This window comes from Rhinatrema bivittatum, chromosome 6 (assembly GCF_901001135.1).
Source record: "Rhinatrema bivittatum chromosome 6, aRhiBiv1.1, whole genome shotgun sequence".
NCBI lineage: Eukaryota > Metazoa > Chordata > Amphibia > Gymnophiona > Rhinatrematidae > Rhinatrema > Rhinatrema bivittatum.
In genome coordinates this window covers 197,727,442-197,742,612 of record NC_042620.1, presented here as the reverse complement: position 1 = coordinate 197,742,612, position 15,171 = coordinate 197,727,442, and the positions used below count along the sequence as shown (strand labels likewise).

General features: G+C 43.2%; 1 protein-coding gene across 6 annotated transcripts in view; it reads right to left on the bottom strand.

The window, feature by feature from the left end:
- PIKFYVE (phosphoinositide kinase, FYVE-type zinc finger containing) overlaps nt 1-15,171 on the bottom strand; it is a 404,626-nt gene that overhangs the window by 147,519 nt on the left and 241,936 nt on the right. For all 6 annotated transcript variants that reach the window (XM_029606384.1, XM_029606389.1, XM_029606390.1 and 3 more), the window contains one exon: nt 491-669. In XM_029606384.1, coding sequence (XP_029462244.1) covers nt 491-669 — 179 coding nt within the window. The remainder of the gene's footprint in view (nt 1-490; nt 670-15,171) is intronic.

The following is a 15,171-nucleotide window of genomic DNA, read 5'->3' as shown; positions in this document are numbered from 1 at the left end:
TGTTGAACTTATTTTTTTTAACCCAATATGATCTTTTCCTTCTAACTTCTGAAGGAATATTTTCTGTGTCAACATAGTACGGTTTCTCATCTCATTTTTTCAACCAAACAGTGCTGCCTACTGGCCTCAAATGGGAGAACCTGCAATTCCTTTTACTAAAAAGTGTTTTCCCATTTCCCAGTCAACAAACAGAAAGTATTAGAAGGATATTAGGTCATTCCTGGGACATATTCTCTGCTTTCCATTACATGAACATGGAAAGTCACACCTCTACTTGATCTCTAAGAACTGGGTCCTATAAGGAAAAAGCCATCTGCTGGATCGATATTCGAAAAATGGGTTCTGTTCATTAGGTGTGCCATCTGTTTACTACTGTGGTTTCCTTGTCATTGAACATCATATAAAGTGCATATATATGCTGTCAGACCTTTTGTTTGCCCACAAATTGTGTGCTTTGATGATGTAACAATAGCTGACATTTGCAACTTACCTGAAAGACGCTACCATCTGGTTGTAGGAAAAGTACTGGTGGTAGTCATGGTGTATGGAGTGACCACAAGGCTCAACGTTGGCCCTGCGGGTGTACTGATGCCCATAGAACCGAAGTTCTAAGTATTTTGCAAATGACATGGACCAGGAGTCATTAGAAAGGGGGACAACTGGTGTCACCTAGAATTCAGCAGAATAATTCAATTAGATTATGCATAGCCTTGAGAAGAATCAGACACAACAAATCATCAAATGCATGTTTTTATAATAATCATAGCATCCTAACTTATAAGTTCTGTCTCTTATTTTACATGATACTTAAATAAGATTCTGTAATTGAGGGACAGATGCTGATCCAGTTTTCTTTTAAACTGTGGACTTCAGCTCTGAAACAGAATAAACCATCCTAATATTGAGCCCTCACATTCTATGTCTATTCAAGATTTTTCAGAAGTGGTAGTTGCTTTGGATATTTATCTTCAAAAATACTTTGCCACTAGAACAAAATGACTCATGGACAGAACACTGCTTCAAATGCAACACATGGGACTTGCTAAACCGTAGGGCTATGCATTCGTTTGAATCAAAAAATGGAAAACAGGTCCAGTGAGACCATTTTAGTTTTGTATCAAACAAAATGAATTCGACACATAAAAACAATTTTAGTTTTGATTTTTCAGGAAAGTATTGTACCATGCACTATTTGCAAATACTCTGCCGAAAATTAATGAAAAAATAAAATTAAAATATCCAAAAACAGAAAATATAAAAAAAACCCCATGAAAAACAAACAGAAAAAATGAAATTTTTGGCCGTGCACATTCCTACCAAACAATATTTGATTTGATATACCATGCAATCCAAAGTAACATACAAAAACCAGGGCAAGCACATAAAACAATTTTTCATTATTCCCACGGATTGCCAATGTCAGCATTTACCTAACGTAAATAACTGTCAATGTTGCAGTGTTTTGATCCCTGCTGCCTACTGCAAGGTGAAAATATTAGTTAATAAGCCTAAATCTTTACCATTTGCTAAGGAAAACAAAGAGTATTTCAAAAGGGAAATATTAACTTGCTGGAGTGTAAATTGTAGAGGCACATGTAAAAGGCACTCCAACATTAATGACTGAAAACTGAAGGCTGTCTTGTAAATTTAAAACTGCATATTTCTAAACCCTTCAGTTTTTATGGTTAGTTTTTCAGCTGGCTGCTTCTGTGGCTTAACAATGTGAGAAAATAAAATTCCAGAGATGAGACAGCTGGAATAATCATCAAATAAAGCACATTTACCAAAACACAACAGGACCTATTCAGATTGTATGACAGCAAGTATTAAGGGTAGTGACAGTAAGTAAATATGACCTGCAGGCCAGAAACGTTTGCTGGACAACAAAGTACAGCAAACACACGAGACAAAAGCAACAGTGGAACAAAGCTCTCTTGAAGGCCAAGTGCCTGCAAACTTTCCAGGAGAAATTGAAGCATAGCCTTGTGGTTAGAGCAGTGGGCTCTGAACCAGAGAAGCCAGGATTCAAATCCCACTGCTGCTCCTTGCGACCTTGGGCAAGTCACTTCAGCCTCTGTTGCCTCAAGTACAAATTGCAAGCCATCTGGGAATAGAGACATACCTACAGTAACAATGTAATTTACTTTGAACTACTTGAAAGGTGAAATATAAATAAATATATTGGGCATCAGAAGGCCAAGGATGACAAAGCTAATGCAGGGATTACCTATCAGGCAGCTGAACAAAGCAGACAGTGAATTCCCAAGCATTGCTTGTGTTCTTAAAGAAAGCAAATGGGATTACACCAAGTGCTGCATTGGGAAAAGCAGTACATTTGATGTGCATACAGGAGACCTATTGATGATTCCCAAATTGAAATCATAAGATACTACAATCTAACAGGTAACAGCTGGATGGCTTTGAAGTCAGCTGACAAACAGCATGAGGTCCTGGGAAAGCAATGAACGTTTATGGAGATAACAGGGATTGTAACAATACACCTAGTGCTCCTGGCGGTCCAGTTCATAAAGTAGTGGTCAAAAGTACTACTGCAAAAGTATTCAACCCCCTAAAAAGTCAGATTTGTTTGGATTACAAATGAAACTTACAGAGATTGTTCCAGACAGTATGTTTATTCCAAACCAGCATGCTTTTAACTAAATTTTCAAAGTCACAATTTATTATTTCTCTGCATTTTTTGTAAAATGAAATAAAAAACTGAAAAAAATGCTGCTTGCATAAGTATTCAATCCCTGACTAGTACTTGGTACCTTTTGATACAATACCAGCTTTAGGTCTGTTGGGGTAAGTTTCTACCAGTTTTGCACACTGTTTGGGAGTGATTTTTGCCCATTCTTCCTGGCAGATTTGCTCCAGGTTGTTCAGGTTGGTTGGATGATGCTTGTGGACTTGCAATTTTCAAACGGTGCCACAGATTCTCCATTGGATTTAGATCTGGACTGACGTGGCCATTCTAGAACATTCACCTTTTTGTTGTTAAACCTCTCCTGTGTTGCTTTGGCCTTGGATTGTGCTTGGTATCATTGGCCTACTAAAAGGTGAACTTTTTCCCATTTTAGTTTTTAGCAGACTGAAGCTGATTGTCTTGCAGTATTCTCCCTGTATGTTGCACCATCCCTCCGTTCTTCAATTTTAACAAGATGCCCAGTTCCCCCTGAGGAAAAGCATCCCCACGTGATGCTGCCACTTCCATACTTTACTGCTAGGATGGTGTTTGCTGAGGAATGGGCAATGTTGGGCAATGTTAGGTTTGAGCCACACACAGCAGTTTGATTTTTGGCCAAAAAGCTCCCTTTTTGTCTCAGACTACAAATATTTATCCCACATTTTACCTGGGTCACTCTGATGCTTTCTGGCAAACTCCCAAAGTGCTTTGATGCAGTTTTTCTTCAGTAATTGCTTCTTTCTAGCCACCCTCCCATGCAGGCCAGTTGTATGCAGTGCTCTTGATATGGTTGACAGGTGCACCTCCACTCCAGTCTCAGCCACTGTACTCTGTAGCTCCTTCAAAGTGATTGATGGCCTCTGTCGCTTCCATCACAAGTCTCCTTGCTCTGATGCTGAGTTTTGGGTGGTATGATGCAGCTGCCATTTCCTCACAATTGATTCAACAATGCTCACTGGGATATCCAAGCACTTGGATATTTTGTAGCCTTTTCCCATCTTGTACATGTCAGACTATCTTTAATTGCCTTAGAATGCTCTTTGGTCATCATTTTGACAGCTTTCCTTTAGATTCACAGTCTGACCAATGGCACTGGAATTAGGGGGTCCTTTATCCAGAAAAGCTGACCTCTTCTAATGGTTCACAAGTAGAGGCCAATTGATAGGGTAATATATTTCATCTGTGTAAACTTGAAGCTTCCACAGCACTGTGTGTGTGTGTGTGTGTGTGTGTGTGTGTGTGTGTGTGTGTGTGTGTGTGTGTGTGTGTGTGTGTGTGTGAAGGCTGAAACCATCCTGCAGATGTTTCCTGGTTTTGTAGACAAGGGCTCCTGGGCTTCTCACACATATATGTAAACTTTGCAAATAAATAAAATCTGATGGGAGGGAGGGAATAAGTGAGTGATTTAGAATAGGGTAATTTGAACTGCAAAGATGTCAGGGGGTCAGCTTCTCATCATAAGGTAAACATAAGGTACCAGACCTGCACAGAGAATTATGAACTCAGCACGTCACAAGAAGACATCTGGACAAGGTGAACCACAAATGAAAAACCAAGTAATTAGTAACCACTGACCCCTTTCAAAACAAGTCGTGGTCATTTGGCAACGATAAACTAGGCTAACAGCAGTGAGTAAATTCTGGTCAATGAAGGTGTGATAGCAGATCAGCCATATTAAATCAAGGCAGACCTGATAACCAATCAAAGATGTCCAAAAGCAAATTGCAATCAAACATGAGCCAAGAATCACCCACAATACAGAGGTGAGAATACCTCAGTTTGGACTTGTAAAACTATGAGCAACAGAGCTCCAGAGCTAGATCACAATCAAAGGATATGAGATGCTAAGAGTGGGGGAAATCGAAGAAAGGAGCCATGATAGCACCAGAACCACACCCTGTCTAGGAATCCAGCCAGCCACTGGACATCTTTGCAATTCAAGATTTGTGTGAGATCAGACCATGTGTTTTGTTTTTAATTAGTTTAGAGGATAACTAATTAGCAACATATAGGATAGTCAGGAAGGCTGAATCTTGTACAAAAAAACAGTTCTTCTCAACTGGTGTGCCTTTAGATCTGATAGTGCCATAGAAAAGCCACCACTACCCAATGGTTTGATTCAGGCCAGCACCTAGGCTGTGCAGCACCTAGAGACACCAGCAGCAGCTATTAAACTTGTAAGAACTTGTTTCTGAGAACATGTGTAATTATGTATGCCTCTTCTTAGAAACAGAAGCATGATGGCAGAAAAAGACCATATGGTCCATCTAGTCCACCCATCCACAACAACTAATTCAGCTTTTCAGTTCCTATCATTCCCTCAGAGATTTTTCCTAGCTACACATGGGCTCTGGTATGTGGTAATTAATGGGAGGCATGTAGCGCACAGATAACTGGGATTGCTTTGTGCAAAATAGCATCTCCTCATCTTCCCTGTCATTGAGTCCTTCCACCCTCTGTCTTATCCCCAAGCTGAATAAGATACGGAGTGTGCGCACTGAGCACTAGATGTGACTCACTTTGAATGTTGGGAGCCACAGCAGTGAAGAAACTCTGGCAGCTGCATGCAGTGGCTAAGGTAATTAACAAGATTGGCTGTCCATACCACAGAGGCTTCATCCTTCTCCTGCATTTATAGAGGAAGCTAGTCCATCGTGACAGGTCATGTGTGTCTCTATCCCCCTCTCTCCCTTTGCTTTGAAATTTGGAAGAGAGACTAGTGGGGCTTTAGTATTTTCCGAGCTCTTCTTTTGGCCAAGAGTTCTCTCCAAGACCACACTTGGAGATTGATGTGCCACAAGTTTTTGTTAACGGAGGTATGCCTTGGATGTGAAAAAGTTGAGAAACACTGCAATAAACCTTGGTAATTTCCTAATTTGTCTATTTTTGAACACCATACAGGGATCTAGGATTTGGAGATGCCAATCTGAACTCAGTGTTATGGCAAAATCATCCATGCATGTGTAAACTTTCCCTATTAAATTCACATTTGTTACTGGAAGAATGTGCTAATCGTGACCTTTCTGATTTTAAACTTGAGGCTACAACTGTTAGCGATAAAGCAGTGACTGTTTTACCTGGTATTGCACAGCAAAACTCATTGGTATTTGTTTACGCAAACAGAAAAAAATAAATTGCAGGTGCATAAGGTTCTCTATTTAATTAGAGAATTAAAAAAAATATGCAGCTAAAACTGTACTGTGTATTCTGATCTTTGGACAGTTCCAAATAATTAATAGAGAAAATTTCACTAATAACTAGATTTCTACTCCTTCCCCCGTAGAATGACTAACTTTATATATATGCTCAAATCTGGGGGAGGAGAATATGTGATGGAGGCTTTGAGAAGACACAAACACCTTTATCTTGGTGAGATAGACATTTATCAGAGAATGAAACTATAGATATAGTTTCACTTTCTATGACAAAAAGCAGATTCATTAGAGGCTCACATATGGGCCTGTTAGTTAAGGGCTACCTTCAAATAAAAAGGGATGTAGAAGCACAATGAGTAAAAAAATACATTTTTTTCAGAGCAATCTGTTTTCTCTCTCCCCCCCCCCCCCTTTTTTTCTTTGTTTCAAATGGAAATGAAACTCCAAATGTGGAAGGTTAGACAGAATGACAACTCTAAAAGGAAACGGAAAATGGCTCCATGAAGTCAGGAGTTTACCCCTTTGTCCTGAGAAAAGACCTTATTGCAGCAATAAGCCAAATCTCAATGGGAAGCACTAGCCAGGTAATAATCAGCTCGATCCAGTATCGTCCGCTCGAGGATTGCCCGTCTGTAACGTGCTCGTAGCGCACAATTCGGGCGCGCAAGGCAGTTCGGCGATACAGTCTCCAGTTTCACGCGTCCGTATCGCTTCTGAAAACAGACGCATAACCCTTTCCGCACCCGGCATGTAAATGAACGAAAAAGCTGTATAATGAAGGAATTAGCTATTCCCCTGCGATACTGTAACGGGCGCTGATATTATCTCCTCCGTAACCCGCTGTTCTGCCGCGGCCTTAACCTGCTAGTTTACCGCCTCCCCCTAGTAGGAGTTAGTGTAGTGTAGTGTAGGGTAAAAACATTGCTTACCCGCCCTGGTCCCGTCCGGTCTCCTGCAGCCCCGTCCGGACCGGACGGGGCTGCAGGAGACCGGACGGGACCAGGACAAAAAAAAACAAACGAAAAAGTAGCAAGGCTCGGGCCTGCTATGGTAAGTGTAAAAAGTGTAAAAAACAAAAAACCTGTGTGTTATATAAAAAATAAAACAATTTTAAATACCTGTCGGAGGGCTGTGGGTCCAGGCGGCCGGTGGGCGGCGGGCAGCCATCAGCGGCATCCGGTAGTCCCTTCTCCCTTCCTCCCTCCCTCCCCTGCCTGGATGAGCGCCAAAATCGCACGGGCGGGTCGGCAGCGGGGGGGGGGGGGGGGGGCGGCAGGATCCGGGAGCGGCGGGTAGGCAGCAGCGGGGTCCGGGGGGGCAGGGGCAGCGGCAGCGGGGGGGGGGGGGGTGGCAGCGGGGGGGCGGCAGCAGGATCTGGGAGCGGCGGGTAGGCAGCAGCGGGGTCCGGGGGTGGCAGCGAGATCCGGGGAGCCAGCAGCGGCAGCATGTTCGATCGCGCAGGCAGGTAGGTGGCAAAGTAAAGATGGCCGCCTGCACGGGAAAAATCGTGCAATTGGCCGCTGAAAACGTGACGTCACGACGTTTGGCGTCACGGGGTGTGACGTCACGTCTTCAGCGGCCAATTGCACGATTTTCCCGTGCAGGCGGCCATCTTTACTTTGCCACCTACCTGCCTGCGCGATCGAACATGCTGCCGCTGCTGGCTCCCCGGATCTCGCTGCCACCCCCGGACCCCGCTGCTGCCTACCCGCCGCTCCCGGATCCTGCTGCCGCCCCCCCGCTGCTGCCCCCCCCCCCCCCCCCCCCGCTGCCCCTGCCCCCCCGGACCCCACTGCTGCCTACCCGCCGCTCCCGGATCCTGCTGCCGCCCCCCCCCCCCCCCCCACTGCCGACCCGCCCGTGCGATTTTGGCGCTCATCCAGGCAGGGGAGGGAGGGAGGAAGGGAGAAGGGACTACCGGATGCCGCTGATGGCTGCCCGCCGCCCACCGGCCGCCTGGACCCACAGCCCTCCGACAGGTATTTAAAATTGTTTTATTTTTTTATATAACACACAGGTTTTTTGTTTTTTACACTTTTTAAACTTTTTTACACTTCCTGGTGCCTGTCATTTCAAATGTCATTTGAAATGACAGGTACCAGCGCACCCAGGTTACTGTATAGGCGCTGTTACAGCGCCTATACAGTAAAATGGGTTGCGCGGGCATAACCCTTCCCTAACGCTTCACAGCCGCGGCATGCATTTGCATGCGATTAGAGGAGAGTATCGGGGAGTTAGTGAAGAGAACTGTGCGTGCGGGGAGGAAGGGTGCGCCTGACACTACCTCACTGTTTTTACCGCGGCCTTACTGGATCGAGCCGAATGCTTGGTAGGGATGTGCATTTGTTTCAAAGAATGGGTAAAATGCTACTAATGAGAATATTTGTTTCATTCGTGGACACTCAAAATGAGCTTAGGGTGCCCACAAATTTAAATGAAAATTTGTATCATTCGTTTGTGTTTCCCATTCAAGTCTATGACTTGTAAATGGTTCAAAAAACCATTTACAAGGGCAGTCCTCTCGAACTCAACTCTCCTCTTCTACTTCATCAACCAACCAGACCAACGAGAACAGCGTACAAAAACACTCTCCAAACAACACAAGTCAAATCTTCAGCAAGCAAACGAGCCTTGTCTTCAGCAGGTCCATCTCTCTGGAACTCGCTACCTTCTTATTTCCGGTCAGAACATTGCCCTATCAACTTCAAAAAAAGACTAAAAACCTGGCTTTTTGTTCAAGCGTTCGAATCATGTTAATAAAGCACCTCATCTTCCACGCACTAGCAAACATTCCATCCATAGACTCTCAATCAAACCTGAAACATAACACTTCACAATCAAGATAATTTCCAGTTTTCACATTTTTTTATACTATGTTAAGTTAATTTTACCCATGTATTCGTTCCAAGTTTTTTAGTCCCTGTTCTATGTAAATTGCGTTCTTTATGCATGTCTTTTTTCAGTTACAATGTAAACCGAGCTGATATGCAATCCTGCATGAAGCCCGGTATATAAAAATGTTAAATAAATAAATAAATATACTGAGTAAACATGTCAGGCAGGGACTAACAATTATAGCAACCAACTCTTGACTGTGTGACATAGCAGAAGCTCTCAGAGTTAAAGAAAAGCTTTAAAATAAAGTAGGCATTGGCAAAGGGTTTTTTACAATCTTCTCTGCTGCAATCAGTGGTCTCTCACTCTCTGTGACAGAAAGACACAAGCAGTGGCACTGCTTTCTCTGGTCACTGTGGGCAGGGTAATAGTGGAGACTGAAGGAGTGCTAGTGATTTTTGTGTCTGTCTGCCATAGCACAGTGCAGTGAGACTAAAGACAACGCAGACAGACTGAAGTGAAGAGAAGCAGAGCCTTGCCTTTGTTCTCTTTCAGTTTTTTTTGTGTGTGCAAAAGGAGTCTGTCAACAGTGAATGCACATACACTTTGTGACAGACATTTTTGCACACACTGTGAGGGATAGCCCTAGAAAGCCAGAGACCAAGGGGGTATTTTGTTGGGATTTTTGTTTTGTTAACGTTATAGATTTCAAATATACACATAAAAAGCAAAAAACAACAATATTACATAAAAGGTAAATATAAAGAAAATAAACAGCCATCTGAAATAATTCAATCATTTAATACCCAGTATCAAGTCTCCAGTAGGAGGGAATCATACAGAAAACTAAAGGGACTACTTTAAATCAAGAAAAACACAAATTACAATAAAAAAAAACAAAAAAAACTGACTAAGGTAGAAACAGAAGTACAAACATAAGAACATAAGAGTATGCCATACTGGGTCAGACCAAGGGTCCATCAAGCCCAGCATCCTGTTTCCAACAGTGGCCAATCCAGGCCATAAGAACCTGGCAAGTACCCAAAAACTAAGTCTATTCCATGTTACCGTTGCTAACAATAGCGGTGGTTATTATATAAGACAACAGCTACACAGGACCATCTGACTCACCTGGACACCACAAACACCCAGCGAGAGGAAAAGAGAGGGCGAAAGGAACAGAGACACACAACAAAGTATACCCCCCCCCCCCCCCCCCCCACCACCACCACTCCGGAGACCTCACTATTGATCTCAGACCATCTTCCTAGACAGCTGACAACAGATTCCGTTCTTAGGGAGAGAGTCCCTTGCGAACCTTCTTCACAGCGTCACCATTTATCGGATTTCACACTTTCTCAGAGAGCTTCTCCCTTTCCGTACGCCCAATCCCCTAATGGAACTACGGAAAGACATGCTAACACATCAGATCCCCATCAGATACCACCGCCGCTACAGCACTCCTCCAATTCAAGAAATACCTGCAAGAGTCTGCAAATCTCTCATCCCGATCATGCTCACCCCACTGACTCAATTCTTAGGGCTCGCTTTACTCTCGGTAACACTCATCAATGCTCAATCCCTGACTAAAAAGACACACATCCTCAACGACTACCTCCTGGACGCAAACCCAGATATCTGTGCCATCACAGAAACGTGGCTTAAAAACTCGGACATTGCTTTAATCAACCAATTACCTACACACATTTATGACATTGCCACCTTCCACAGACTCAAAAAACAAGGGGGCGGTCTTCTGCTAGCCACCAAAAAAAGAGCTCAATCAGGACTGAGTCCAAATTGGAAATGGGTTTAGTCAAATCAAAACAACTGCAAATTCTACTAGTTTATGCCCCTCCAGGAGTACTAGAAACCGATCCCTCCCCTCATAGAATCTATTGTGAAACACATCAATTCAGAAATCCCTACCATGATCATGGGCGACTTTAACCTCCATTTTGACGCCTTACCTCGCTCCCCGAATTGTGAAGCCCTTCTCACAGCCCTCGGTGCAATGGGTTTCTCCCAGATTATAAACAACCCCACTCATAAAGCTGGTCACACGCTGGATCTAATTTTTATCAACGCTAATTTCTCCCGTACAATGGAACCCTCTTGTACCCCAATCCCCTGGTCAGACCACTTCCTAATAAAATCCTCCTTCACCACAAATGAACAGAAATATACATCACACCATCTTTCAACCATTCAATTCAGGAAATCATGCCCTTCTGAGATACTTAGCAAACAACTCTCCAATGAACTCAGAAACCTAGATTTATCCAATCCCGACTCAGCCTTATCCTCTTGGCATAAGATTACTGAGACAGTTGGAAACAATCTGTGTCCAATAGTCTCCAAAACAATTAATCCAACAAAAAAAGGCAACTAACCCTGGTTCACATCGGAACTTAAACGGATGAAACAAGATCTACGGCACAAGGAAAACAGATGGCGCAAAACTCCGAATTCATCCACCATCTCAGCATACAAAGGAACTTTTCATCTTTACAGATCCTCTATTCTAAGAACAAAAAAGGAATACTACGCCAATAAAATCCACCACCTTCAGTATGATGCTCAGGCCCTCTTCTCATATGTAGCTAAAATCACTAAATCAGCCCCCCCTTCAATACCAGATGAACAAGCACTCTCCAAGGCTAATGAGCTCGCATCATTCTTCCTACAGAAGATTTCAAATACGTTCGCTCTCCTTCCATCTACAACTACACCTCTCACCTCAGCCAAGAATCCTCACTCCATCACAAGAGCCAAGCTCAACCACTTTGAAGCAATCTCTTCCAAGGAGATCGACTCCCTTCTAAAAAGACAGAAACCAACCAACCACCCGGCAGACAATATCCCTTCCAAACTATTACTTCTCATCCCAAACACTATTTCTGGACCCTTGACAAGTATCATAAACTGCTTCCTAACTCAAGGATCTTACCCAGACAGACTAAAAACCGCTTCCCTCAAACCCCTCCTTAAAAAACACAATCTGGACCCCAACGAATTATCCAATTACCGACCCATCTCCAATCTCCCATTCTTAGCCAAACTAACGGAGAAACTGGTAAACAACCAACTTTCAGACTATCTAGAAGAACACAACATCCTATACCCTTCACAATACGGTTTCCGAAAATCACGCAACACGGAAACTCTCCTCATATCACTTACAGACCATATTATGATGGGACTAGAGAAGGGACATTCCTTTTTACTAGTCTTGCTTGACATCTCGGCGGCTTTTGACACCGTCAACCGTGCCATCCTCCTGGAGCGCCTAACAGACATTGGTATCTCCGATTCAGCCCACAATTGGTTCAAGTCCTTCCTCTGCAATAGAACCTTCAGAGTCAAAATCAATAATAAGGAATCACCCCTGACAAATTCCCCACTTGGCGTACCACAAGGATCTTCCTTATCTCCCACGCTGTTCAACATCTACCTCCTCCCCCTCTGTCAGCTGCTTACCGACCTCAATCTAATCCACTATCTCTATGCAGACGACGTGCAGATTCTGATCCCTATAACAGATTCCATCTCAAATGCTCTCACTCACTGGAACAACTGCCTTCTATCCATTACAAACCTTCTCAACAGCTTAAACCTGGTCCTTAATGCCTCTAAGACGGAGCTCCTCTTCATCGCCTCAAACCAAAACAATTTCCACCATCAGACCACCCACAATACTCTTTCCACCCATCAATATGTAAGAGACCTCGGGGTAATTCTTGACAATCGCCTAAACCTGAAGAGAATGGTCAATACCACAACCAAAGACTGCTTCTACAGACTCCAGGTTCTAAAACGTATCAAACCCCTCCTATTTTTCCAGGATTTCAGGACAGTTCTCCAATCTTTGTTGTTCGCCAAAATTGATTACTGCAGCGCCCTCCTTCTAGGCCTCCCTAAATCTACCACCAAGCCATTACAGATGATACAGAATGCCGCAGCGAGACTACTGACCAATACCAACCGTGGAGACCACATATCACCCATCCTCAGGAACCTACATTGGCTACCAGTGAATTTTAGAATCCTACACAAATCAATAACTCTAATACACAAATCCATCCACCACCAACTTCAACTAGATCTCGAAATCCCTTTCAAACTACATTCTCCAAACAGACCAACGAGAGAAATTCACAAAGGAATACTGCAATTTCCCCCTACTAAAGCCACACACCTTACCTCGACAAAAGACCGAGCCTTCTCGATAGCAGGCCCAGATATCTGGAATAACATCCCTGCAGACCTCAGATTGGAACCCTGCCTCCTAACATTTAGGAAAAAACTCAAGACATGGCTCTTCAGTCAAGCCTTCTCTGAACCCCCTGACATTCACTAGTCTGCCCTTACTCTATGCCTGTAGGACATGACTGAATTGTTTAGCCTTATCTCCAGCCTGGACAATAGACTCCGATACTCCTAAGCACCTTAGGCATTATTTTAATAATAGTATTATAGTTATAAACTTCAGCCTGCTATAACCTATCTCTCCAGCTGATTAAGCTTCCAAGTTCCATATTCCTTGTTCAATGTAACTTTGCCTCTTCCACACCTTTGTTTAAGTTTGTTGTCACCACAGTTGTTTACCCTTGTTCGATGTAAACCGATCTGATATGGTTTTGCCCATGAAGGTCGGTATAGAAAAGTGTTAAATAAATAAATAAATAAAATAAGTCAACTTAATTAATAGCAGGTAATGGACTTCTCGCCCAAGAACTTGTCCAATCCTTTTTTAAACACAGCTATACTAACTGCACTAACTAAACCTGCAGAAATACTCAGACAGGTTCTGAAGTAGAAGCAGGAACCATAGCAATTATACTATCTAAAATGGTTTTCAATTGACTAGGTTCATAGAAGGTGTATCTGGTATCAGATATTTTAATTAAACATTTGGCAGGATATTTTACATAATTCTCCCTAACCCAGCACAGTTTCATGCAGCTGTAAAAAAGGTTTCTTCCTATTCTGAGTCTACTTACACATATCTTGGAAAACCAAGAACTTCTGACCAAAAAAGAGAAAACATTACTGAAAAATAATCTCATTCTAAGATTTTTATCCGATTCCGAATCACAAGTAATCAAAAAAATAGTGACCTTTCATAACTTTAGTTGATTGCTCAAGAACAGAGCAAGTTCAAACTTTCAGATGTAACAGGAAAGGTGTCCAACACTATCTTTCCTTTTCTGAAACAGCAAATAAAATATCCTAGCTAGGGAAGAGAGTGAATCCTCAAATACACAGGACTTTCTTTCATATATTTCTTGACAAGCTCTTTAGGTCCAATCAGAGATGATCTTGGAAAATTAAAAATTTGAAAATTAAGAGCATTCCACCTATTCTCAAATATTTCCAATCTTCTATGTTTAATAGCATTGCCTTTATCTGAAGTGGCTCTAAATTTTGAGACAGCAAATTCTGAAATTCCAAAACCTTATCCTAAGGCAGCTTAACCCCACCCTGTACAACCAGTGCCATTGTTGCATGCAGGCACAGCTGGCTAAGGCAGAGGGAAGTAGTATGCATGTCACCAGTGACATCTGGGCCAGTGTGAACACTACACACACATACCTCTCCCTGATGATACTGGTGGGAACTGGCCAAGGCAGGGACAGATAGCAGTTCTAGCAGAGATAGAACATCAGGGTGCAGGTAAGCTGTATTGCACACCCAGATGATGGATAGCTCATATACCTCCTGCAATATCCCTTCACGCATAAGAAAGATACTGGAGGACTGGCAGCTAGAGTGGAAAGGCAAAAGTCTTCATGCAGATTTTATTTTTTTTGTGGCAGACATTGGTGCAAATAGAAGGGCAATGAAGTTGCCCTTCTATTTCCACCCATAGACACAGTAAATATTCTGGAGAAAAGGTTTGAGAGTTTCCATGAGCAAAAGCTAATGAAAGCAGAGGTATTGCAATTGTGGACTTCTGGCAGCAGTATATTACTCCTGGGGGAATTCTGCACACAAAAACTGAGAATTCTGCAAAATTCTGCAAACGTTATATTGGTCAAAATAACACAATTTACATGACAGTCTTTAAGTAATAATATCCAAACACAGAGAGGAAAAAAATCAAAATTTCCATCATCCACTAACAAAAAATTATTAACAAATGAGGGCAATGTCAGACTATTAGTGCTACACTTTTAATCCACTGTCTCTCGCCACGCAATGGGCCGCAAACAGCATCAGCTGCTTAAAAGCACTCACCAGGGCCCTCCTCCGAAGCGTCCGAAGCGAGACACCAGCCAATCCCAGCGGCGAACCACGATCCGACGTCATCCAGGGGCGTCCCCGCCGAATTTAAAGGTCCTGCTCCTCCCGGCAGCGCCTTCTTCTCAATCGGCAGGGGAAATCGGCGAAGGCCTGCGCGATCGGCGCTAAAGCCCGTCGGGGTAAGGCCTCAAAATTCGCACTTACCCCCCGCGGGCCCTACCGCCGACCACGAGGAACGATCCCTTACCT